Source organism: Pseudorasbora parva, chromosome 9, assembly GCF_024679245.1.
Source record: "Pseudorasbora parva isolate DD20220531a chromosome 9, ASM2467924v1, whole genome shotgun sequence".
NCBI classification, from domain to species: domain Eukaryota; kingdom Metazoa; phylum Chordata; class Actinopteri; order Cypriniformes; family Gobionidae; genus Pseudorasbora; species Pseudorasbora parva.
In genome coordinates, this window is record NC_090180.1 from 5,228,411 (window position 1) to 5,254,989 (window position 26,579).

General features: G+C 38.4%; 2 protein-coding genes across 5 annotated transcripts in view; one reads left to right on the forward strand and one right to left on the reverse strand.

The window, feature by feature from the left end:
* LOC137089973 (macrophage mannose receptor 1-like) overlaps positions 1-14,898 on the forward strand; it is a 31,458-nt gene extending 16,560 nt beyond the window's left edge. For all 3 annotated transcript variants that reach the window (XM_067453593.1, XM_067453595.1, XM_067453594.1), the window contains exons 16-33: positions 438-510; positions 600-753; positions 852-887; positions 987-1,153; positions 1,297-1,358; positions 1,435-1,535; positions 1,703-1,845; positions 2,040-2,142; positions 2,362-2,504; positions 2,635-2,679; positions 2,760-2,850; positions 2,959-3,188; positions 3,405-3,570; positions 4,881-5,039; positions 5,134-5,247; positions 5,396-5,584; positions 10,718-10,750; positions 10,935-14,898. In XM_067453593.1, coding sequence (XP_067309694.1) covers positions 438-510; positions 600-753; positions 852-887; positions 987-1,153; positions 1,297-1,358; positions 1,435-1,535; positions 1,703-1,845; positions 2,040-2,142; positions 2,362-2,504; positions 2,635-2,679; positions 2,760-2,850; positions 2,959-3,188; positions 3,405-3,570; positions 4,881-5,039; positions 5,134-5,247; positions 5,396-5,584; positions 10,718-10,750; positions 10,935-11,149 — 2,224 coding nt within the window. In that variant the 3' untranslated portion in view covers positions 11,150-14,898. The remainder of the gene's footprint in view (positions 1-437; positions 511-599; positions 754-851; positions 888-986; positions 1,154-1,296; positions 1,359-1,434; positions 1,536-1,702; positions 1,846-2,039; positions 2,143-2,361; positions 2,505-2,634; positions 2,680-2,759; positions 2,851-2,958; positions 3,189-3,404; positions 3,571-4,880; positions 5,040-5,133; positions 5,248-5,395; positions 5,585-10,717; positions 10,751-10,934) is intronic.
* cacnb2b (calcium channel, voltage-dependent, beta 2b) overlaps positions 13,180-26,579 on the reverse strand; it is a 52,705-nt gene continuing 39,305 nt past the window's right edge. For both annotated transcript variants that reach the window (XM_067453597.1, XM_067453598.1), the window contains exons 8-13: positions 26,325-26,383; positions 26,105-26,214; positions 22,771-22,922; positions 20,877-20,972; positions 20,256-20,429; positions 13,180-17,441 (exon numbers count right to left, since the gene is read on the reverse strand). In XM_067453597.1, coding sequence (XP_067309698.1) covers positions 16,773-17,441; positions 20,256-20,429; positions 20,877-20,972; positions 22,771-22,922; positions 26,105-26,214; positions 26,325-26,383 — 1,260 coding nt within the window. In that variant the 3' untranslated portion in view covers positions 13,180-16,772. The remainder of the gene's footprint in view (positions 17,442-20,255; positions 20,430-20,876; positions 20,973-22,770; positions 22,923-26,104; positions 26,215-26,324; positions 26,384-26,579) is intronic.

Consider the following 26,579-nt stretch of genomic DNA (forward strand, 5'->3'; position numbering starts at 1 on the left):
AATACTTATTTTCCACCATAATTTCATAATTTGCAAATAAATTCTATAAAAATCAGGCAATGTGATTTTCTGGATTTTTTTCTCATTCTGTCACTCATTGTTGAAGTGTACCTATGATGAAAATTACAGACCTCTCATCTTTTTAAGTGGGAGAACTTGCACAATTGGTGGCTGACTAAATACTTTTTTTACCCCTATATATATATATATATATATATATATATATATATATATATATATATATATATATATATATATATATATATATATAATATCTCCACTAATGTTAGATTTGGCTGGGTTTTCTTTTAACACGTATGTTTGTTCACTGATGGTCATAAATACGGTGAATGTGCAGACAGGTCACATGACTGAAACAGATGAATACATAAATGTATGATTAAAAATGTAAAGAAACTGCATGGTTTTGCTTGTAGAGGATATCCAGCATGGATTGGTTATAGAATGTACGATCCCTCGGTGGGTTACGTTTGGAGTGATGGTTCTTCGGTGAGTTCACAAAGAATATGTTAAAAGACAATTAATGCTAGATATTTTGCAACTGATGTTATTTAGGGTTTTTTTCTGCCGTCTTCTAGTCTTCCTATCAAAGCTGGGCCAGTGATGAACCAAATAATTTGAACAACATTGAAAATTGTGTTGAAATGAGAATTTCAATGTGGGACAGGGATGGAATGTGGAATGACGTGAACTGTAATGACAGAAAGGACTGGCACTGTCAGATTCGAAAAGGTACACAATGCCAATTCCAGTTCTGCCATCACTAGATTGGAAAGAAAATTCTATTTTCCATTTTTAATTGACAGCTAACTGCTCTGCCTTCTCTTTAGGAAAGACCCCAAAGGAAGTAAATATTACAGATCTAGGTAAGTCTTCTTTTTCAAGAACTCAAATAAATATTTTTTGGTTACACTGGTGGGGTAAAAGCAAAGTTGAATTTAAAACATGTATTCCTTTTTTTCTAGTCTATAATGAAACAGAGGATGGTTGGATTGAATTCAGAAGTGACCAGTATTATGTGTCTCAGTACTCAGCAATGTCTGTTCACGAGGCACGGGCATTCTGTAAGAAATCACACGGCGATCTTGTGGTAATCAATGATGAGGAAGAGTGGTTGTTCCTCTGGCATAAGGTATGATGGGCTGAGTGACGTTTTCAGCATTTTTGGGGTGCATATCACACAACACTTGTATTAGTGTTATTTTGAGTATGCTTTATATTGCATTTACTTTCTCAGAACTGTCTCACTGAAGTGCTTTTTTCTGTGTGTTGCAGTCTAAATATATGTACAGTGATTTTATCATTGGTTTGACAGTTGATCTGGATGAGTCTTACCAGTAAGTTTAAAGAAAGTACAGTAAATAGCCCACTTACAAATGAACAAAATAAATAAATAATTGTTGCTCTTTATAGGTGGATGGATGGGTCCCCTGTAGTATTTCAAGCTTGGGAAGCAAATCAGCCGGCTTTTAAAAACAGTGAGGAAAGATGTGTGAAGATGACCACCTCTCAAGGTACATCATATCTTCTGATCTATGAAGTCTTTATGTGGAATGTTTTATTGACCGCTGATATATTTGATGAAGGAAATGTTTCTTTGTGAATGATTAAATCACTGTTAATATTACATTTGATATAGTGAATTAAATGATCTAATACAAAATAATTGTAAATGTTACAGGACTCTGGGAAAGCATCAACTGTGGTGATGAATATAATTTTTTTTGTAAGCGAAGTGAGTCTCCACCAGTTAATGCCACGGTGGCCCCTACACAAAAACCAAAAGGAGGCTGTGCTCCTGAGTGGACAAACTTTGAGGGAAAAGTAATTATAATCATATTCTAAAAATATTATAATGCTATATATTAGAAATAGATTGTTCAAATGTTTAAATATAAAATTTTATGGTTATAGTGTTAATGTAGTTTTTGTAGTTTTGCCTCAGCTCAATTACATTAAACTGTTTTAGTGCAAAATTATGTCTCACAAAATAAACAAAGCCTTTACTTATGAAATAGTGTTATAACATGAAGGAAGACATGAAAACATGGAAAGAAGCAAGAGAATACTGCAGAGAGCTTGGTGGAGATCTGTCGTCTATTATGATTAGACAACAACAAGGTAAAAAAAAATTCAGCACTGCTCAAAATGATGACCGTGTAAATATCTTGTCATATTCTGTGCATGGATAGATTAAAAATGTGACATTATTCTAAAGTATTGATCTGCTAAATGTTGATTTGGTCTGTTGTTGTTTTAGCAGTGCCCTTTGATTGACTTGATCATTTTTTATATATTGCATGTTTAATGTATTATATCAAATTCATCCATCTGCTGCAGCCTTTTTAACAACAATGATTAGAGATAAAACCACAGACTTCTGGATCGGATTCAGCAATTTGGCAAATGGGAGGTTCAAGTGGACAGATGGGAGTAATGTTGCATTTACAGACTGGGCCAAAGGGGAACCTCATAACTATAGAGTATGAGCATATTTTTGTCATTTATGAGTGAACATTATAAATCATTTTAACCTGGAGATGTTTTGGCATGACTATGGATTGTTTAGTTTGCTTTTAAATTTATTTTATAATTTAGTTGTTTCTCTTACAGTGGCATTCATACTATTGGACAAAATATCACTATTTAGAAGAACAGGTACTGTGATAAGCTAAGTACAAAAACTTTTTTTTTTTTGATAACAAAGGCTTCAGTCCCTGTGTTTCTTTTTCAAACAGAAATGTGTTGTTATTGGCATTGGTTCATCTGGCAAGTGGGTGGCAAATGACTGTAATTCTACTTACGGTTTCATCTGCAGTCGTGATGTTGGTGAGTTCTGCCAAGTGCTGTGGACTTGTAGAGAGATTGTTTGATCATCTGTAGACTTTTATCATTCATAATATTCTGCTTGAATTGTCTCTTTTTTCACATGTTCAGATCCTGGAATTGCCCCAGTGCCAACTGAACTTCCTAAAACCTTTGTCAAGCTTGGAAATTCATCTTTGAAAGTGATTCAAGAGAACCTAACATGGAGTGAAGCAAACAGTCGCTGTGAGGCAGAAGAGGCTCATCTTGCCAGCATTCGGCACTTGACAACACAAGCTTACCTTGAGCTGCAGGTCTTCAGAGCACAGCAGCCCATGTGGATTGGTCTCAACAGTGAGAAGGTACTGCATCGGAGTGAAAAAGGGAAAATCATAGCGTTACAATTTCAAGGAATAATCACAATATTCAATAAACATTAAACGTGTGTAAATAGCACATATTTTTTTATCTAGATTAGGCTTTTTTAAATGAAATGTGAACCATATTTCCTACTCCTCTGTATGTGTGATATATTGATGACTCAAACCAACTCATTATATATTTGTATTCATGAACAGTCAAATGGACATTTTTTATGGGTGAATAACTGGCCCATGAATATGGAGAAATGGGCTTCTTCTGAACCACGGCCCAACCACCCTTGTGCATACATGGAAATAGAAGGAGATTGGAGAACGACTCTCTGCAATCAAACCTACTACAGTGTCTGTGAGAAAACAACAGGTGGGATACAAAGTGTGTGTGTGCGTGTGTGTGTTCGTGTGTGTAGTATTGCTATTGTGGGCAATTAAAAATTCTGTGAATAACTCTGGATACCTTATTGTCCGAGTTATTTATATTTTTAGAATGCAGTGAATCTCATTAGTTCTCATGTGCTATGTCATGTGCAGATGCGGTAATTCATTCAACCCGCGGCTCTCACAGTGCATTATGGGTATTCTCTAGCTTTTAAGTGTACATCAATTGTGCACTCGTTATTGCAGTGAATTGTGGGAATGAATGAGCACACTCGATAACGTCCACTATGGCTTGGAACACCACTACAAATGTCTGTCCCTTCAAATAGTGCCCCATTTAAAGGGTAAGTTCACCCAAAAATGAAAATTAGACGTTTATCTGCTTACCCCCAGTGCTTCCAACATGTAGGTGTCTTTGTTTCTTCAGTAGAACACAAATTAAGATTTTTAACTCCAACTGTTGCTGTGTGCCAGTCATATAATGGTGTGAATGGGTAACAATTTTTTTTTTACCTCATATCCCGACGAGTCTCCTCAAGTTTTATATATTATTTAGATCACTTATGTGACCGATCCGCATCTATGATCGCGCCAGTTTGACCTTACCAAACGGAAGTAATAGCCAATGGGAAAACTTGATGAGACTCAATGTGTCATCAGGAGCAGCAGGGTTTTTGTGCACGTTGTCTAAGCATGTTTTTTTGTTTGTATGTTTTGCTCTCATAGAATTGTAACCCATTCACACCATTATATGACTGGCACACAGCAACGGTTGGAGTTAAAAATCTTTATTTGTCTTCTACTTTAGAAAAAAATACACCTACATGTTGGATGCACTGGGGGTAAGCAGATAAACATCACATTTTCATTTTTGGGTGAACTAACCCTTTGAGGGTATAGGGGGCGATTTCGGACACAGCAATGGTTTGTTGGTAATTTCCCTTTGATTTCATAGTTACTCATTTGATAATTGATTAACTCCACCTGTTCTTATTTTCTCCCTTTATTTAGTATATAGCCCTCATTTTCAGTTGTTTCTTTGTCCGTTCCTTTCAGTGTATAGCAGGTGGTATTTTTCCTGTATTTGACGTTTTGATCAAATTGTGATTATAAACGTGACTACTGCGATTAGATCCTGCATTGACTCTCCTTTACTGCATCCGGCTGTGACAGCAACATATATCCACGATTCTCATCCAATCATTCCACACTTAATAGATAGTGCTTCTTTTAATGGCTGTACAGTAATCCATCACTTTCTCTTAAACTCACTTTTCCATGTGACATTTTCCCCAGACATTCCCCCGACTCCTCCAGCTCAGCAACCTGGCCATTGTCCCCAGGAAGAGGATGAGGATGATCCTTTAAGGTGGATACCTTTTAAAGACAGTTGCTATACTTTTGTGACTGATACCAAATCATGGAGCAGAGCAGCTAGACTCTGTATGAGATGGGGTAAGGTTACAGATCAATTTTAAAAGCTGTTTACCCAATTGCATGACAGAATCAAGAGTAACAAGGTTTGCACTTCATTTTTCTTTCTCATCAGGAGCTTCTCTTGTCAGCATTAGGGACGAAGCAGAAGAGAAGTTTATAGAGGACAACCTCATGCTTCTTGAAAGTTACAAAGAGTTTTGGATTGGATTTTTCCACACCCAGAAAGGTAATGTGCCAACCTACTCACATACAGGAGTCTCTTCTGTTCAGCTCTTTTCCAGCGCCCCAGAGTCTTCACACAAATAGTGAATGAACTCATTTTTCTAAAAGGGTTTCTTACAAATGAACTCACCCTGGATTATCTAATTACACAGGACACTGGTTATGGTCAGACAACAGCGTGGTAGATTACACTAACTGGGCATCAGAAAACGATTATGAAGATGACTATGAAGACCATTCTTGGAATCCTGACTGCGCTTTAATCTCTACCAAATCTTACAAATGGAAAAAACGACATTGTGATTACACAAACTTACCGTTTATCTGCAAAACCCCCAAAGGTATGTATGGTAAAATTTCACAGTAGCATATTTTGTAACATGAGTAGTTGTGACTAAGAGTAAACGCAGTATCTCAGTAACTAATGTTTTGAGGCAAATGTCCAATCACATGATCCTCTAGTGGTGCTTATCTAGGCTTAAAAATGTAAAATACATTTGCAGTAAATTATCATCATATTTGTGCAGTGAACATTAGGAAACACAATAAAAACAGGCTAACTTAAGACAAGGTATAGTATACAGGAAAAATAAATAAATGTTAAACGGTGTTCTTATAGGATCCTGTATAAGAAATACAAGGGTTTCATTTGTACTGTTTTATTAATGCTAGGCAATCGATTAATCGCATCCAAAATAAAAGTTTGTGTTTACATAATGTGTGTATAATTATAATTATAATTTCAGAAAAATATTATATATATATATATATATATATATATATATATATATATATATATATATATATATATATATATATATATATATATATATATATATATATATAATTATACACAGTAAACACATATATTATGTAAACACAAACTTTTATTTTGGATGTGACTAATAACGATTAATGAATTGTCCAGCACTAAATGCAATAATTTCTGTTAGCTAAAAACAATGGTTGGATATTTCCATTGTTGGGTCTAGCTAGTTACTAAGTAATTACTTACTGTAATTTAATTACTTTTTCTTTGAAAAAATAAAGTAAGGGGTTACTCTTATTTTTGGTGTAATTTAATTACAGTTACTTCACAAGTAATTGAACTAAATACTGGGTAGAGACTGTAGAACAATTATATATAATACAATTAGCGGTATTCACAAACCCAGTATGCTTACAATAAAAACAAGGACAGAGACGTTGCCCGGCATGGCGCAGCTGGGTTGGGGCTCGTATGCGAGCGCCTGGCGGCTGGGCCTCCCCCCATGGGCAACCTCAATCAGCCCAAATGAGAAACGTGGTGCCATCTTCCCATGGGCTCACCACCTGCAGGAGGGATCGTATGGGGTCGGTGTGTAGTGGATCGGGCGACAGTCAAAGGCGAGACCCCAGACGACCCGATCTCTTGAAACTTGTGTTTTTCTGGTTTCACCTTATTCCAGTCTAAACAAATTTTTGGGGGGAATAATTTACTACACATTATCAATATAAATACTCAAAATAAATACATGAAATTACTCTGGATTATTAAAACTAATTCTTATTAACCACTCTTGTTTAAAGGTCCCGTTCTTCGCGATTCCATCTTTCAAACTTTAGTTAGTGTGAAATGTTGCTGTTAGAGCATAAATAATACCTGTAAAATTATAAAGCTTAAAGTTCAATGCCAAGCGAGATATTTTATTTAACCGAAGTCCCCTCTCAAAGCCTACAGCGAACGGCCGGTCTGGACTACAGCAGGAAGTGCAGGGATGTAATGACATCACTAGAACTGTTTGTTGACTAACCCTCCGCCCACAAGAACACGCAAAAATGGGGGCGTGGTCTCGTTGCTCTCCCACGTGGAGAAAAGCGCGCATTCAGCGCTTGCATCGCCCCGTTATAGTAAGAGGCGGGACCTGGCAAAGTGCGCTAAGCTGCTGTCCAATCACAACACGGGAAGCGCTGGCCCAATCTCGTTATGTCTTTCTGAAGGAGGGACTTCATAGAACAAGGAAATCATCAAGCCGTTTTTAGGACAGAGGAAACAGCGCTGTACAGATAAGTAAATTGTGTGAAAAATACTGTTTTTACACGCGAAACAACTCATGTTATATTGCACACTGTAAATATAATTAAAGCTACGAAAACACGCGAAGAACGGGACCTTTAATGGGGTAAACACACTTGCGTTCTCATTTCAGAGCAGTTGTGAGTTAATGATTACACACCAATTCGTGAGTTCAGTGTTGGACAGATCAGATCATTAAAATGAATCGGTTCAAATAAGTCATTAGTCTGCGAATCGGAAAAAAGCAGACGTGTTATGTGTGAACCCAGACTGTTACAATAAAGCAAAAGATTTGTCATCACAGGAAACACTTCATAAGGATATTTTTTCTGTTTATTTGAAAGTATGGTTCATGTCAGCTGCGTATGCAAAACGTCTGTCAAAAGAGGTGCGTTTTTTGAGCACAATTTAAATCCAGCAGTAATTCAGGGAAAATATTGTGCGAACGTGCCACGTGGAACATGGATTCAGTCTTCCGACCTTTTACCATTATGTCAGTTCAGTTGATTTTGATTGATATGTGCGAGTGAGAAAGAGCTCAGACGGTGATCGCTTTGAAGACAGAGAGTGCACGCGCGGGCTCTCTGCTCGTTCTCTGTCACTCAGTTAACATGCGCCCTGTCACTCGCATTAGTCATCTACATCGATTTATAAATAATTATAAATAACTTACAAAAATTGTTTTGGTGGCCGCCAAATAAATTTCAATGTAGGAAAAACCCTGGATAGTGGGGCTAACCTCCACGCACAGCTTTGGCTGTGAAACCACACTAGGCTGGACTCTCTACCACTCTGGAGTTGCCCATGGTGCGAGACAGCGGGCTGGAGTGGGTTTGCTTATAGCCCCACATCTCAACCACCATGTGTTGGAGTTCACCCCGGTGAACAAGAGGGTTGCTTCCCTACACCTTCAGGTAGGGCAGTGGCTCCCAAACCTGTCCTGGGGACCCCCCACCAGTGCACATTTTGTATGTCTCCCTCATTAGACACACCTAATTCAAGTCTTGCAGTCTCTACTAATGAGCTGATAAGTTAAATCGTGTGTTAGATCAGTGGTTCCCAAACCTGTCCTGGTGACCCCCCACCAGTGCACGTTTTGCATGGCTTCCTCATCTAACACACCTGATTCAACTTATTAGCTCATTAGTAGAAACTGCAAGACTTGAATTAGGTTTTTCTAATGAGGGAGACATACAAAATGTGCAGTGGTGAGGGGTCCCCAGGACGTGTTTGAGAACCACTGTGTTAGATGAAGCAGCCATGCAAAATGTGCACTGGTGGTGGGTCCACAGGACAGGTTTGGGAACCACTGGGGTAGGGGATAGGTCTCTCACTGTCGTGTGTGCCTATGGGCTGAATGGCAGTGTGGATTACCCTGCCCTCTTGGGGTCTCTGGGAGGGGTGCTGGAAAGTGCTCCAACTGGAGACTTCATTGTTCTACTGGGGGACTTCAGCATCCATGTGGACAGTGACACCTGGAGGGGTGTGAGTGGGCTGAACAGTCCCCCTGATCTGAACCAGAGCGGTGTTCTGTGATTGGGTTTCTGTGCACGGCTTGTCCATAATGAACACCATGTTCAAGCATAAGGGTGTCCATCAGTGCACGTGGCACCAGGAAACCCTAGACCGGAGGTTGATGCTAGACTTCGTGGTCGTTTTATCTGACCTATGTCTTAGAGACTCATGTGAAGAGAGGGGTGGAGCTGTCAACTGATTACCATCTGGTGGTGAGTTCTGGTGCATCCGATGGCGGTAGAGGAGGCTAGACAGACTCTGGTAACCCAACATACTGTGAGGGTCTGTTGGGAATGTTTGGCCAAGCCCCCTGTCAGAGAGATCTTCATCCTGAGGGAGTCTGGAGATATTGAGTCCGAGTGGACCATGTTCTCCATCTCCATTGTCAACGTGGCTGCTTGGAGCTGTGGCCGTAAGGTCTCCGGTGTCTGTCAAGGCAGAAATCCTAGAATCTGGTGGTAGACACCGGAAGTAAAGGATGCCGTCAAGCTGAAGAAAGAGTCCTATCAGGCCTGGGTGGCTTGTGGGACTCCTGAGTCAGCTAACAGGTACAGGCAGGCCAAGCGGACTGCAGCCCGGGTAGTTGTGGAGGTTAAAAATTAGGCTTGGGAGGAGTTCGGTGAGCCCATGGAGAAAGGTTATCATTTGGCCTTAAAGAGATTCTGGCAAACTGTTCAAAGCCTCAGGAGGGGGGTAGCAGTGCCCCACCAACACTGTCTACAGTGGAGATTGGCAGCTGTTGACCTAAACTGGGGATATCGTCTGATGGTGAAAGGAATACTTCGAGGATCACCTCAATCCCACCAACAGGTCTTCTATTAAGGAAGCAGTGGCTGAGGGCTCAAAGGTGGACTCATCCATCACCTGGGCTGAAGTCTGAAGTACTTAAAAAGCTCCTCGGTGGCAAGGCTCCGGGGGTGGATGATATTCGCCCTGAGGATCTCAAGTCTCTGGATGTTGTGGGGCTGTCTCTGAGAATTCGGCTGATAGTAGAACCTCAGATTCAGGAGGAACAATGGGGTTTTCATCCTGGTCGTGGAACACTGGACCAGCTCTATACCCTTTTCAGGGTGCGAGGGTTCATGGAAGTTTGCCCAACCAATCCACATGTGTTTTGTGAATTTAGATAAGGCATTCGACTGCGTTCCTCGTAGCGTCCTATGGAGGGTGACCTGGGAGTACGGGGACTGGGGCCCTCTGCTTAGAGCTGTTTGGTCCCTTTACGACCGGAGCAGGAGCTTGGTCCGCATTCAGACTTGTTCCCGGGTTGCCCTTTGTCACCAATTCTGTTCATAATTTTATGGACCGAATTTCTAGATGCAGCCAAGGGCAGGAGAGTGTCCGATTTGGGGACCATGCGATTTCATCACTGCTTTTTGCAGTGAGCACCCCCTGCTGGCCTCACTAACATTTCTATCAGCAGCTACCTGGTTTTCCCCAGTTGGTCTTTTCCCCAGGTACTGGCCAGGCTCAGCCCTGCTTAGTGGGAAACCAGTCTTGGGCTGCAGGGTGATATGGCTGCTGGTTATGTTATGTTGTCATGTTGGCCTCCTCAGACCAGGACCTTCAGCGTGCACTGAGATGGTTTGCAGCCCAGTGTGAAGAGGCTGGGATGAGAATCAGCACCTCCAAATCCGAGGCCATGGTTCTCAGTTGGAAAAGGGTGGCTTGCCCACTTCAGCTTGGTGGAGAGTTTCTGCCTCAGATGGAGGAGTTCATGTAAAAGAGCCATTTCATTTCTATCCTTGAATCGCTTAACTCGAGCTTGATATGGGATTTGGAATACATATGATGAATACATATGAATACGTATGCTAATTATGACTGTTTGGAGTAAAAGGGAGATGAAATAAAATTCCCAACATTTTATTACATTATCTATTTATCCTTTTTTTCCCTGCAGTAATAAGTCCAACCACTAAGGTTCCACAAACAGGTAATATGATGACTTATTTCTAATGCCTTTTCTTGTGCATTTTCTGCCAAAAAATATATAAAAATCACATTCCACACAATCACACAGCAGCTTCTCTCAAATGTTTTACTATATGTAATATAGTAAAATTGTAGTTTCATATAAAGTGTATCAGTTTCACGGTTTTTCTTCTCTGTTTTCACAGGTCCTGAACCTCACAGGGTCAAAACCGGTTTGGCTGTGTTCTTCACTATTGCAGTGGTCTGCATATTGGGTGTTCTGGGATACATTTACTACAGAAGTTCAAATAGACGGTTATTGCCTACATTTGAGAATCCCATGTATAATAACACAGAGACTGCTCATTCAGATAGTAAAGATGACAAAACATTGCTCGGCCACATTGAGATTGCTAAATAGACCTGTTTTATAATCTAAAACTTACTACTTGTATGTAAGGGATACTATACATGCTCAGCCGATCATTATCATAAAATAAACAATGACCGAGATCATCAGGTTTATTTTGCGATAATGGCTGTTCTTTATGCTGCTTTGTACATGGCCACTCAGCAAATTTAATTTTATGTGCGGGGAAAAATGCAGCTACGTAGGAATCAGTTGTCAATTATGCAGTTTATCAGTCATTATGCAAAAATAATAAAATAAAAATCGGACTGCATAATAGTGCGTATGACTAATCAGACTCAAATATTTCAACCAACATGAAAGGAAACCACTGATTTAGTATGGCATTGTCCTGTATGGATCCCTGTGATGCTACTTTAAGGCTTTTGTACAAGTTTTCAGAAGTTTTTAAATAAATAAACTGTAATATGTACACTGTAATATGTTTTATTTTGAGCGAACCACCAAATTGGTTGCTAGTATTGAAAAAGAGTGTCATCTTTTGGGATGCAGTGCCAAAAAAAAACAGGATAAGGTCAGCTGACATTGGAGAATTTGGAGTATGTGGACAGTGTTGGACAACAATTTATTTAACCTTTTAAATTTTAAGGTTTAGAAATGTCTGCCCTTTTTTATTGAAATTTCAATTTATATACACACACAGATTAGGCATAACATTATGACCACCTTCCTAATATTGTGTTGGTCCCCTTTTGCTGCCAAAATAGCCCTAACCCGTTGAGGCATGGACTCCACTAGACCGCTGAAGGTGTGCTTTTTTTATTATCTGGCACCAATATGTTAGCAGCAGATCCTTTAAGTCCTGTAAGTTGCGAGGTGGGGCCTCCATGGATTTGACTTGTTTGTTCAGCACATCCCACAGATACTTGATCGGATTGAGATCTGGTGGAATTTTGAGGCCAAGCCAACACTTCAAACTTGTTTTTGTGCTGCTTAAACCATTCCTGAACTATTTTTGCTTTGTGACAGTGCGTTTGATCCTTCTGAAAGAGGCTACAGCCATCAGTTAATACTGTTTCCATGAAAGGGTGTTCATGGTCTGCAACAACGTTTAGGTAGGTGGTACGTGTCAAAGTAACATCCACATGGATGGCAGGACCCAAGGTTTCCCAGCAGAACATTGCCCAAAGCATCACACTGCCTCCGCCGGCTTGCCTTCTTCCCATAGTGCATCCTGGTGCCATGTGTTTCTCAGGTAAGAGACACACACACCGGGGCATCCACATGATGTAAAAGAAAACGTGATTCCTCAGACCAGGCCAACTTCTTCCATTGCTCCGTGGGTCAGTTCTGATGCTCATCATGTGCCACTGTTGGTGCTTTCGGCGGTGGACAGGAGTCAGCATGGGCACCCTGACTGGTCTGCGGCTATGCAGCCCCATACACAACAAATTGATGGACTGTGTATTCTGACACCTTTCTATCAGAACCAGCATTAACTTTTTTGAGCTCCGGTAGCTCGTCTGTTTGATCGGACCACACGGGCCAGCCTTCGCTCCCCACGTGCATCAATGAGCCTTGGCCGCCCATGACCCTGTGGCCGGTTCTCCACTGTTTCTTCCTTGGAGCACTTTTGATAGATACTGACCACTGCAGACCGGGAACAGCCCACAAGAGCTGCAGTTTTGGAGATGCTCTGACCCAGTCGTCTAGCCGTCACAATTTGGCCCTTGTCAAACTCGCTCAAATCCTTACGCTTGCCCATTTTTCCTGCTTCTTTGGGGACATCAACTTTGAGGACAAAATGTTCACTCGCTGCCTAATATATCCCACCCACCAACAAGAGCCGTGATGAAGAGATAATCAGTGCTATTCACTTCACCTGTCAGTGGTCGTAATGCCACTTTATTCAAAGAGGGCATACATTTCTAAAACATTTTTTTTTTTAAAGTTTTATATTCATACTTAATGTATGTTTAAAATAGTCTTTCATAATATCTCACCTTATTAATAATTATTCACCTTATTCTCAGGTGAAAACATGAGCCACATTTGGGAAAACAATGCACAAAATCATGAAATGGTAAATACGACGTGTGTGCATTATTGGTTCAGGAACATTTCAAAAAAGACAATGTACAGTCAGATCAACTGAATACAGATGTACATCTATAATACAGTGCAGCAGTATCTGTACTCAGTTTTATCAATCCAATATCTACAAAGGCATTTATGAGGTATATACAAATGCATAGAAACAATTTTCAAGCTATAGTGTTGTCACAAACTAATGCATAGAGTACTCAGGAAACATAAAGGTATAAAATGTAAATAAAAGTCCAGTTGCATTAAGAATATGTACAGATCTGAGTGCTTATATTAATCATCGCCATCTTTCTCTTTCCATTTTTAACTTAACTGGAAACAACTTTTACCATTCTGTTGTACAACAGGTGTTTTCTATAATCATTGTACTTATTTCACTCAAGACATTTGAGTGTGCCTTTTTACTTTATGAACATGAATGTTAGGATTAAGAAAAAAATGTAATCCATTTGATATACATACTGTATATATTTAAACAAACATTTTGAAAATCATAAATACATGCTGCTGGTTGGCTAAATGGCTAAAAATGATCACATTGTATATATTATAAATATGGAAAAACAAAATGTGTTCATAAACATCAACAGTGTTCATTTGCAATAATTTTGCATGAGCAAAGAACACCGTATGGCTCGAGAGTTGACTTAACGTGACATAACATGTTAAAGGTCAGCTAAAGGTCTTTGTATTATCCTTAAAGAATGAATGAAATTTACTGAATTAATTTTTGTCATGAGAATCTACAAAACCTGGCCTAGCTTAACACTGAACCTGGATACATTAAAGCCAACATGAAATTGAAATATGAAAATAAAAATCTCACACATTATTCTGTGTCGATCTGTAATCTGTCAGATTATAGTTTAAGATTGCAATTGCTCTCAGGGAACGTTTACACAACAACAATGTACTAAAAGCTGAAAAGTTTTTCCTTTGTGTTTCTCGCGTACAGTAGAAAATGTTGTCAAAACGATCCTCGTTCACATGAATCGGTGAAAACGAAAAAAAAAAAAAAAAAAAAAAAAACACTGTTATGCATGCCAGGCCAATAGTTGCCAATGTCACTTTGAAACACTGCAGGCCTATAGACTGAACACTTAATACACATGCACATGACAAATTTTCGTTTTTGTTGTTTACACAGAGACGATAACGGTATTGTCTACTAAAACGTGCACTTTAAAATCTATTATCAAAAACTTGTTTTCAGGCCCCCAAAACAACATTAGTCGCGTCAATTTCGCATAAACTATCAATCATCACAAAAAAGTTTTAACGCTTGCATGAGGTGGATTTTCAGGCAATTCCAAATCTTTTTTCCCCGCATTTACAGGTCACCTGGTGTACGTTAAAGTCGATCATTCTTTAAAGTCGACGCAGTATATTTGGACTGAAGACAAGACCGAGTTATTTATTAAACTCATAAAAGACAATAGAATTACAGGAATACTGGATTCTAAACAACAAAGAAATGCCACAAATGATCATTAAGACATTGAAGCATATATGAGGGAATAATACCCATAAACACCTCATAAGTTGCCGCTCAAGTATAAGGGGCTTCCCTTGCCATTAATGCTTGGATGTCACGCCTGCTTCACCTTCGATTAAAAATAATGGCTAATGCGGTGGCTGGGAAACAAGTAAACCTACCAACATACATTAGCATCATTTTTTTAATGACATTGCGAGAGAGAAAAAAAAAAGCATAACATTGGTAAATGGAAACGCCGTCATTTCGCAATAGTTTTTAATTGACGTTTAGAAAATATCGCAAAAGTTTTGCATAAATATGTAATGGAAACGCAGCTATTGTCGTGTAAATGAACGGCCAAAATGGTATCGTGTAAACGGCCCCTTAGTGTCAGCAAATGGAATTGCACAAATAATGACTTTTCAAACTTCTTGAACACATCACCCCCCACATCTGCCATTGGTCAGAAAAATATCTAGTGCTGCTGCCAAACACGTCATTGGTTGAGTTTATACTTTTCAGTTAAATCAATTTCTTGTTGTCTCTGTTTTAAGTAAGGATCGGAAAAAAGTATTATAACATCAAAAATATAAACTTATTTTTCAATACAAGCTATTTTCTCTGAATGTGCAAGCCTTTCGATTTAATAGCCCCTAGAGGTAAAAAACTGGACTAATAAAAAAAGTGCAGTAAATTTATTTGTGCTATGATTATTATATTAAATTATTTTAAATTTGCAATATCAAGTGTTATATTGTTTTTTTGTATAGCAAAAAATTGGAAGCCTTGCACATTCAAGTAAAAATGTCCCCCAAAAAAAAAAGATGAATAAAAAAAATTATTTGACCTATACTGTCATTGTTATTATGTTGAACTGGCCTTCCAATCATTTGAGATGAGAAGCCCAAGACAACCAGTTTAGTCTTTAGTCTAATTGTAATGCAGCCAATGGCAGCACAAAGTTAACCCATAATTCATTTTCATACAGCTTATTTGTGGGTAAATGCTAATACTTCTTGTTACCATCTTAAAACATTATTTTCTTAATATTTTCATCCCTATCACTAGTGTAGCAGCACATGTCCCTCAAAAGACCCATTTTAAATAAAAAAAGACACAGAAACTAAAAAAAAGTTATCTTTCTCAGGGGTGACAAATAAAGATGGATAAGAGATGGGTACGACAGTTTGCATATGTTCGTTTCATGAAATAATTTGAAAAAAAGGTGTATCTGATCGCTAACAACAGGGGAAATATCAAGCAAGGATGGAACCAAACAATTGGGAATGGAAGGACCAAATGTGCTGAAATTATTTTAAAAAATATGATAATCACAAGCCTGATAGCAAGAGGCACATAAAGCCAAGGAAACAGAATTACACGAAAGAAAGACTCAAAATCAAGGAAAGTTAGATGTCGACCAAAGTAGGCAATAACGCAGCAGAACGGATAAAGAAAGAGAAACCATGTTGTCCTGAGTACACGGTAGTCAGCATTTCACATAGCAGCATTAAAGGGTTAGTTCACCCAAAAATGACAATTCTGTCAATAATTACTTAACCTAATGTCGTTTGACACCTGTAAGACCTTTGTGCGCAAAAACAACAACAACTAAATAACGACTTATATAGTGATGGGCCGATTTCAGAACGTTATGAATCAGTGAATCGATTCATGATTCGGATCGCCAATGTCACGTGATAGCAGTTTGAGACGCGATCCGAATCATGAATCCATTCACTGATTCATAACGTTCGAAACTTTTGAAATCGGCCCATCACTATATAAGTCATTATTTATTTATTTTGCGCACAAAAACTATTCTCGTGTCTTCATATAATGATTGTAGAGCCACTGTAGTGAGATGGGCTTTGTAACGACGTCTTTAGTGCCTTTATGGGTCTTGAGAGAGGAAATGACATTGGTGTCAATGAAGGCCTTTCTGAGCCATCGGATTTCAACAAAAATATCTTCATTTGCGTTCTGAAGATGAATGGAGGTTTTTAGGGATGTCCAACGACATTAGTGTAAGTAATTATTGAGAGAATTTTTCATTTTTGGGTGAACTAACCCTTTAAAACAGCGTCCACCTCAGCGATGAATGTACATGTCTTCAGTCCACTCCTCCGTCTCCACACACCTGTCCCTCTCCCTGTCCCGCTCCCGTCCCTGGTAGTGATAGTGGTTGTGGTGTGGGTGAGCGTAGTGGTGTGATTGTTGGTGCGAGCGCAGCTGAATCGGCTGTCTCTGTTGCCTGTTGTGCTCATTGTGCTCCAGCTCATAGTCCTGCTGCCCGTGGTGGGAATAATCCGGCTGAATGTCCGTGGTTCCTCCGCGACGGTGGTGGTGATGTCGATGGTGATGATTGTGATGGTGGTGGTTATGATCCCTTTGAGTTGTAGTCCTGTTGTGGTAGACCTCGCTTTGGTCCGGCTCGCCCTCGACCGGGAGAGCGCGCCTGCTCCTGGGCTCCGGGTACGAAGCGTCTTTAGTGGGATGCTGGTGTTTGTTTTGGGGCTCGGTTGGTCTGCTAGTGCTGGAGCGGTTGTGATGATGATGATGGTGGTGATGGTGATGGCTGTGTCTCTTTGGCTCGCTACGAAGTAGCCTCTCCTCCTCCTCGGCCTCCTCCTGTACTTCCTCTTCTTCTTCCTCCTCCTCCTCCTCTCGCGTCTCCTGAGCCTGGGGCAGATGCTCCTGCTGATTCTCTTGAAATCCTTTTCTCTTGGTGGCGGCCGTCTTCTTGCTTTTCTGTTCGTCCTGTATATGGGATACAACAAATGAAAATGAGAGCGTTGTGGAGTTTAGACATGCCTGTTAGCTTTGAGGCCATTTAGAAAAGAAACAGACCAAAACATGTTCCATTTATTTTCTCCATAGGGAATTGATTTTTAACGATGACCTTTAAACATACTGACAGACCTACTGTGAGGTTTGAGATGAGGGAATATGCTTTTGTTAAAGCCACCAGTCTGCATTATTTAAACATATTTTTTAAAATATGCATGCTGAACTGTGGAATTCCTGGTGAAAAACTACATTACTGCTGATTTGAAACAAAATGTGTCTTTTTGCAAACGTCTGCTACCATGAAGGAGTCTGATTTTTAAATACTTTTTTGCTTCAAATCAAAGTTTGTAATGTGGTGATTCACCTTATAGCTGGTTGGTTTGGTTTTGATTTTCTCACATCATCACAGTTTATTCGCTATAGTTTAGAAAATGGTCATAAAATATGACAAACTATGTCAGAACAAATTCATCTCGATAATGTCAGATAACTTTGATAGAAAGGGATGTAATAGTCTGGATTACAACCAACCAATTAGCTGTTAAATGTAACTATACAATTGGAGAATACCAATTTAAGTCAACCAATGACCAAGCAATGCTTCATTTTGTTCAGTCTGTGGTGTTAAATGTTCCATAAAAATAAAAAACCTTCAGTCAAACATGCTCAGGTCAAAGTGTCTGAATCATTTTGGTCCCATATTTGTATAAATGTTACTGGTAGTCACTGTATAAAGAAGTTTTGGGTATAATGTTATCTTGCTATCCTCACTTACAGAAATGAACTATAGTGACCTGCACACACTAGTAAAATATATATCTGGTGTCTGAATCATTTTTGGTTTGACTGTAACTACTGCACTCTATATTAAGGATTTTTTTTCTATTTAGATGCTCTCTAGAATTAAAATGTCCTTGATAATGAAGCAACAGATAACAGAATACAGTAGAGCATGAAACTAGCAATGCCTAAGTCATGGGCTTGATTAAATATATACCTTTAATGCAATTCACTGAGGATAGAAGTGTCTACCTAGCAGTGTTGGGGAAAGTTACTATTAAAAGTCAGGCAGCGGCTATTTGCTCTAAGTGGATTCGAACCCGGGTCGATCGCGTCAAAATCTAGATCCGTCAGCCTTACGCTTACTGACTACAGGCCTACCAGTAAACAAATTATTCAGACATTACGACGAATCATTTATTGAAATATGTAGCAGTTTCACAAAATTCCTAGGTAAACCCCCATGTAAAACCAAATAATAGCCTCATAAAAACTACAAGCAACCAACTGCTTGTTTAGTCTTATGCAACTACACTAAACTACAAAAATGGCACTATTCTGCTCGACTATACAGTTTACTTACTACACCTAATAAGCTATCACTAATACGAATCAGTAGAACAAACTAGTAGGTACTGACACTAAAGGCATTTTACCTCAGAGACCACCATCTCACTCACCGAAGGGCCTTTAAGATCAAGTCTTCTTTAAATGTCCAAGAGAGTTTAGTAAGAGGTAGGGAGGGAATTGAAAATGTCACAGAACGAAACACCATTAAGAAATATTTCAAAAAGACTTTATGGAGCCTGCAGATGTTTCCAAGCAGTCATAATTTAGGACTTGCACAGAAGAACCAATGAGTAAACACATTTTTTAAAATATTTAGTGTATGTATATATATAACACAACAAAGTATAGAGCTAAGAACATAGAGCATACTTGGGATAAAATATGTGATGTGTAAGGAAAATAAAGAAAATGGTCTGTAATTTTTAAATGGCATTTGGTAAATTGTAAAAATATTTAATTGTGTGTATTTAGAATACATAAAATGTCAGCAAAGAGATAAGACAAAGGAGTCTGACATTTTATTACAGAACGCTACAGAATGCATAATAGGAGATTGCATATATTTAATATATGTACACAGGGTCCCATGTACAAACTAGCCCAATTGCTACTCAAAACTAACCGAAAACAAGCCCGAACGCTTTTCAGGAGGGGTCCCCCGCATTCTGGGGGGTAAAATCTGCATTGTTCGGCGGGGTTAACCGGCTAAAATTTGCATTCCAGGGGTTAAATATTACATCATTGTGGTCACGTCAGCCCACAGCAACGGTATTTAAGTAGCCCAAATTTTGCTGGAAAACTGAGGACTTGGCAACACGTTCAAAGGTAGTATCCTATGGGTCAGACTCAGCAGTATTTCTTTTTTTAATGAATGCATTCAGCTAGAGCACATTCAATTGATCACAAGTGACAGTAAAGACATTAATGTTACACATTGTTTTTAATAAATTCTTTATAAAAAAATCTGAAATATTTCAGGAGCACCAAATCAGCATATCAGAATAATTTCTGAAGGATCATGTGCCACTGAAGCCTGGGGAATGATGCAGAAAATACAGCTTTACCATCACAGGAATGCGTTAAAATAGAAAACAGTTATTTTAAATTGTAATAACATTTCACAATATTGCTGTATTTTTTTATCAAATAAATGCAGCCTTGGTGAACACGAGACTTTTTTCAAATTTAACGAAAAGTATCAACTCCAAACTTTTAAACACTAGTGTATATATCTACACTGTCCTAAGACAAAAGAAACTAGCGAGAGTGTGAAAGTTTTTTTTTTTTTATAAGGGTCAATTTTGTAAACATCCACAGGGCCAAAAATGTTTTTCTGAGAATGTTGTTTGAATGATTTTCGTCTAGAAATCCGTAGGCTCTATCTGCACATTAAATGCTCAATCTCAGTACTTCATCTCCTGAGTGTGTCCATACCTTAGCAGGTGTGGGGCTGGTGGGGAGTGTGTTTTCTGCCAGTTTCTCCAGCATGGGGTTGGCAGGTTCCATTTCAGGAGGGTGTGTGGCTTTCCAGTAGGTCTCCAGGTATTCAGCGATGTGTTCACAGGCATCTGACAGCTGGTTCTCATCCAAGATGACATCAAACAGCTCCTGTAAGAGAGAGACCAATGGTGACGTCACAACAAGGGTAAGTATGTGTGAAATGAAGCCAACCGCACTGCTGGGAGGCTAATCTATGTCAACAACTGCCTTGCTTTGCAACATTTTGATAATCGGATCAGTTTGTGATTAGGCCCTCCAGCTAGACTTGAAGTATAATAAGGGCAGTGTTTAAAGGAGGCTATCAAATGTGGGTGTTCATATTGATTTTCTAAAAAAAATAGTTTGTTGGAGGTTATATATCAGGAGCATAACAGGGTGACATTTTGTGTTTATGTCAACCTGAAAGTAGAGCTTATCATGAAAGATTTCCAAATCCTTCCTATGGGATATTGTGTAAAGTTAAAAGGGCTTGATTTTACCACAGAGTTAAAGCATTCAAATAGAACACTTTTGAACATCTTTGAATTGTTTTAAGCATACGGATGGCACACTTACATTAGGACACTGGGCCAGTTTGTCTGCGGCCACCATCTGGACATTCAAATGTTTGGTCTGAGATTTGCCCCTGGTCTTTATCAATCTTGTGAGAACCTGAACAGCAGATGAAAAGAGGAAGGAAAAAGGGACAGGAAGGATGAGTGGGAGGCATGGGGAGTGAAAGAACACTGGGTGTTAGGTCACATGAGAAAGGTTAGTGTTTTTGTGCAACTGGACTTCTCTTTTAAATGAGCGTTTTCTATGTGAATGTAATAGCTATACATTCATCGGCTTCTGGCCAGTGAATGAAAACCATGCTTTGTGTAGCCTTGTGACAGACAGACAGATCTTGCTCATATGACAGATGTTTTATCATTTTGAGTGATGTAGTGCACTTTGAAAGGAAATAAATTAAAAAAAAACTTTGCAGCCATCAGAACAACCGCAGGTTTATCAAACAAGCTGACATAATGCCATATCAGATATTGCTGTGCTGACAGAATAATCTTGTTTCTGCCTCCCAGTGGCTTTATACTTGAGCATACTAGCAAACATGGCATTTTTGAGCATTTTCCCAAACTAGGGAAAGGGCAGAGACCAGCTAGAACTGGTTAAAGCTGAATTAAAGTAGAATGAGGTTCTTTCTGATGTCTAGGTATTTAATTGATGACTAAGTGTTGTTGTTATTAACATACATTATGTTAGTACATTATTTATTTCATAATCAGAGTTGAACATAATTCTTCACACTGAATAAGTCTTGTTTTTGGCATTTAACTCTTCAAAACCTAAAATAAAATGTTTTATAAATCATTACCGCAGAATGTAGTGAATCTTCAAGCCAATGAGAACTAAGCACTAATACAACCATATTTATACATATTCATTTATGTTAACATACAAATGAAATTAAATATGCATCTTCATTTAAACATTTAAACAATTGATAATGGAAAATATACTTTCAATCACCTAGATCTTATTAAAAGATCAAAAGTGACAGGAAAGACATTTATAATGTTACAAAAGGTTTCTATTTCATATAAATGCTGTTCTTGTACATTTTCTATTCACCAAAAAATCCAGAAAAATAGTATCACAGATTTAAATATTAAGCAGTGCAACTGTTTTCAACAATGATAAGAAGAAATGAGCACGAGAAGAAGAGAATTCAATAAAACTTTACAATAAGGTTCCATTTGTTTACATTAGGTAACATGAGCTAACAATGAATAATACTTCTACAGCATTTATTAATCTTAGTTGATGTTTATTTTAACATTTATTCATATTTTTTTTAAGTCTAGAATTGTATTTGTTAAAGGGTTAGTTCACCCAAAAATGAAAATTCTGTCATTTAATTCCTCATTCTCATGTGAGTCCAAACCCCTAAGACGTTACTTTGAGAGTTCTCTGACCCCAAAACACAAACAGCAATGCCATTACCACTTTTAAAGACCCAGAAAGGTAGTAAAGAGATCGTTAAAATAGTCCATGTGACTCTAGTGGTTCAACCTTAATTTTATGAAGCTACGACGACAATACTTTTCATATGCAAAAAATGTATTAATCAAAAATAGAGTTATTAATGACAAAATTTCCATTTTTGGGTGAACTAACCCTTTGATGCACCGTGAACTAACATAAACAAACAATGAACAACTCTATTTTTATTAAATAACATCAACAGAGATTAATGAATGTTGTAAGAAATACATAGCTCACTCTTAATTAATACATTAACTAATGTTAACAAATGAGACCTTATTGTTACGAGAATTCTGTCAAACACATTTTTAAAACATCTTACCGACTGCATATTTTAAACAGTAGTGTTTATCTGATCTGTTCCATCGGTAAGCAATTAATTATTCTGAGAATGTTTGAAAGTTCTGTGAATATCATTTCTGACCTTAGGTGAGGAAATCTTGACATACACCAGGATCGGGGCCAAGGAGGTCTTGCTTAGTTGAAGAGGGTGGTTAATGGTGTCGGCATCCAGAACCACAAGCTGTAGGCTGCGGGCCAACTCAAAAATTCTCTCAACCTCCCCTTGGATTTGGGCTGTATGAACAGATAAAGATATAAATGAGGCTAGTCTTTGGGCAACCTAAATATCCTTATATGTGACATCTTCATAAAATATTATTCAACCAATGTACAAATCTGCTGAAACACAGCCAAAAGCACTTAAAATGCAATGAGATGGGAAGCTTTTTTATGTCCTGTTCCACTAATGTGTTAAAAGTTGAGTAAAGAAGAAATAAAGCTTCTTTTGTGCCATTTCATGAAGTTTTAGAACTGAAGAAAGGCGAATAGGTGAAAGTCCTAAACCTTTAAAACAAAAAAACATTCCATACACAGGTCATGCAATAAATCTTTGAAAATAGAGATGATCCGAATATGCTGACAGAACAGTTCCTCATCCACAGGAAGTAACAGAACAATGAGGGTTTAAAACTTGCTCTTTGCTCCGAATTGAGCAAAGCGAGTTTAAAATCAACTTACATTGTGATCATTATCTTTCACAACACACTGCAAAAATCATTTTCTTAATCAGTAGTTTTATATTGTTTCCAGGAAAAAAAATATCAAAAACCCACGTTATATTAGGTGGCCTTAACTACTATGTACTAACATTTAAATTAATAATTTGATATAATGTACTTATTGTGTACATACATGTTTTTACATTGTACTTACATTTTAAAAATTACCTGCATGTAATTATATCTGTAATTAATTTATGTAGTTACATTTATAATTACACAGTTGACACCTGTCTCTAACTTTACCCTTAAACTAACCCACACCACCACACCTGACCCTAACTTTACCCTTAAACTAACCCACACCACCACACCTGACCCTAACTTTACCCTTAAACTACCCCACACCACCTCACCTGTCCCTAACTTTACCCTTAAACTAACCCACACCACCACACCTGTCCCTAACTTTACCCTTAAACTAACCCACACCACCACACCTGTCCCTAACTTTACCCTTAAACTAACCCACACCACCACACCTGTCCCTAACTTTACCCTTAAACTAACCCACACCACCACACCTGACCCTAACTTTATCCTTAAACTAACCCACACCACCACACCTGTCCCTAACTTTACCCTTAAACTAACCCACACCACCTCACCTGTCCCTAACTTTACCCTTAAACTAACCCACACCACCACACCTGACCCTAACTTTACCCTTAAACTAACCCACACCACCACACCTGTCCCTAACTTTACCCTTAAACTAACCCACACCACCTCACCTGTCCCTAACTTTACCCTTAAACTAACCCACACCACCACACCTGACCCTAACTTTACCCTTAAACTGACCCACACCACCACACCTGTCCCTAACTTTACCCTTAAACTAACCCACACCACCACACCTGTCCCTAACTTTACCCTTAAACTAACCCACACCACCACACCTGTCCCTAACTTTACCCTTAAACTAACCCACACCACCACACCTGACCCTAACTTTACCCTTAAACTAACCCACACCACCACACCTGTCCCTAACTTTACCCTTAAACTGACCCACACCACCACACCTGTCCCTAACTTTACCCTTAAACTGACCCACACCACCACACCTGACCCTAACTTTACCCTTAAACTGACCCACACCACCACACCTGACCCTAACTTTACCCTTAAACTGACCCACACCACCACACCTGTCCCTAACTTTACCCTTAAACTAACCCACACCACCACACCTGACCCTAACTTTACCCTTAAACTGACCCACACCACCACACCTGTCCCTAACTTTACCCTTAAACTGACCCACACCACCACACCTGTCCCTAACTTTACCCTTAAACTGACCCACACCACCACACCTGACCCTAACTTTACCCTTAAACTGACCCACACCACCACACCTGTCCCTAACTTTACCCTTAAACTGACCCACACCACCACACCTGTCCCTAACTTTACCTATAACTCACCTCAATATCAGCAAAAGTGTTTTGCAATACAATATGAACACAATGAGTACATTGTACTTATTTTTTGATGTAAGTACATAGTAGTTAAGCCTACCTAATATAAAGTGTGACCAAGATTTTTCTTACTCCACTGAGAGGGGAAAAAAGTAAATCAGGAAGAAAATGATTAATCTTGGTTTAAAGATATTTAGATATTTTTTTCAGAAAAACAATACAAAAATGACTAATTAAGCAGTGCAAAACTTGCTCTTACACATACATTGAATACTTTGGCTTGCATTTGTTTTACCAATAAAATTCTGCACAAATTATGGAGATTTTGTGGTTACTGTGTCTAACACAAGCCGAAGCAGTGACCTTCACTAAAAGTATCAGGGTTCTTTGACACTTATAGTGTTCTCTAATAGGTAAAGCAGTTCTGACACCAACAGGAATGAGTTGGGGAACATAGACAGGCTACGGCTGTAATACATACCCGCGGCGTCTGAGGTAAGACAGCAAAATGAGGGACAGAGTGGAGAGAGCCAATCAGATCCCCTTAACAATGCTAGCTACACACCTCAGATGCACACTTGGTGAGAAAACACACCCACTCATGTTAAACGGCTTCTTAAAACGTTGTGTTGTGAAAATTGCAAGAATTTAAAAGCTGTGGGAGTTTTTCAGTGAGATCATTTTTTTCTAAACATTTTTTTTTATTAATCAGTATGATGTCTCATTTTCCAAATATTAAAAAATAAAACCAAATAAATAAATACTTGATAAAAAAAAAAAGAAAAAGTGTAAGACGTATAAGCACATAATATATCCTGAATTAAGTTTAAATTACCACACTAAATTACAGGTTATGCTTAAAAAAGACAAAACAACTTACCGGTAATATAAACTAAAGTCAAGATATATTCTCTGAAAATAAGTGAATAATATTTTGTGCAGTTTTGCTTATCATGTAATTGCACCTTGTTTTAAAATATGACATTATTACCTCAAATTAGGACAAAAATACAGTTTTTTCCCCGTTTACTATCAAGCTCTGGTCATTTTATCTCAGTGATAAGAAATTGTTGTTAATTATTAATCAGCTTTATCAATACATGAGCTGAAGTCTATGCATTTTTTTGGGTTCAATGACTAATAAATCATTTCTAGACTCTCTGTTTCTGAATAAGACTGATTTAATATCTCAAGTCAATACATTTACAATATATTATGCAATTGGTATGGAATGACATAAAACACTAAGAAAAGACGCAGTACTGCTTACCTAAACTCGAGCGGGTGTTGGAGCGATCCATTATGGCGTGCTTGCTGGGGTTGTTGAGGATCGACCGCTTGGCAAGTGCAATATCTGCCGTCACCCGGGTGATAGTTATTCTAATGATGGATTTATATATTAAAAACAACACTATTTGACTACACACAATTAATAGCAAATATTCCTTTTTCAATATAGTCTATTAACTTCCTAATCATGTGTACCATACCTTCCTTCAAATCTGTGTTTTAAAAAATCAAAGAGAGCTTTTTGCATCATGTCCGTAACCTGTAAATTCAAATACAGAGGAAATATGCAATTCATTCACAACACTTCATAAAAAGAACTACTAAAGTGTAGCTTCAGTTACGTACAGTAGAGGGCAGTACATATTTTTACATAAGTGTGGCATAAGAAAACATTATTCTCAGGTTCTGATAAAAGATTCATTATACAGGTCCTTCTCAAAACATTAGCATATTGT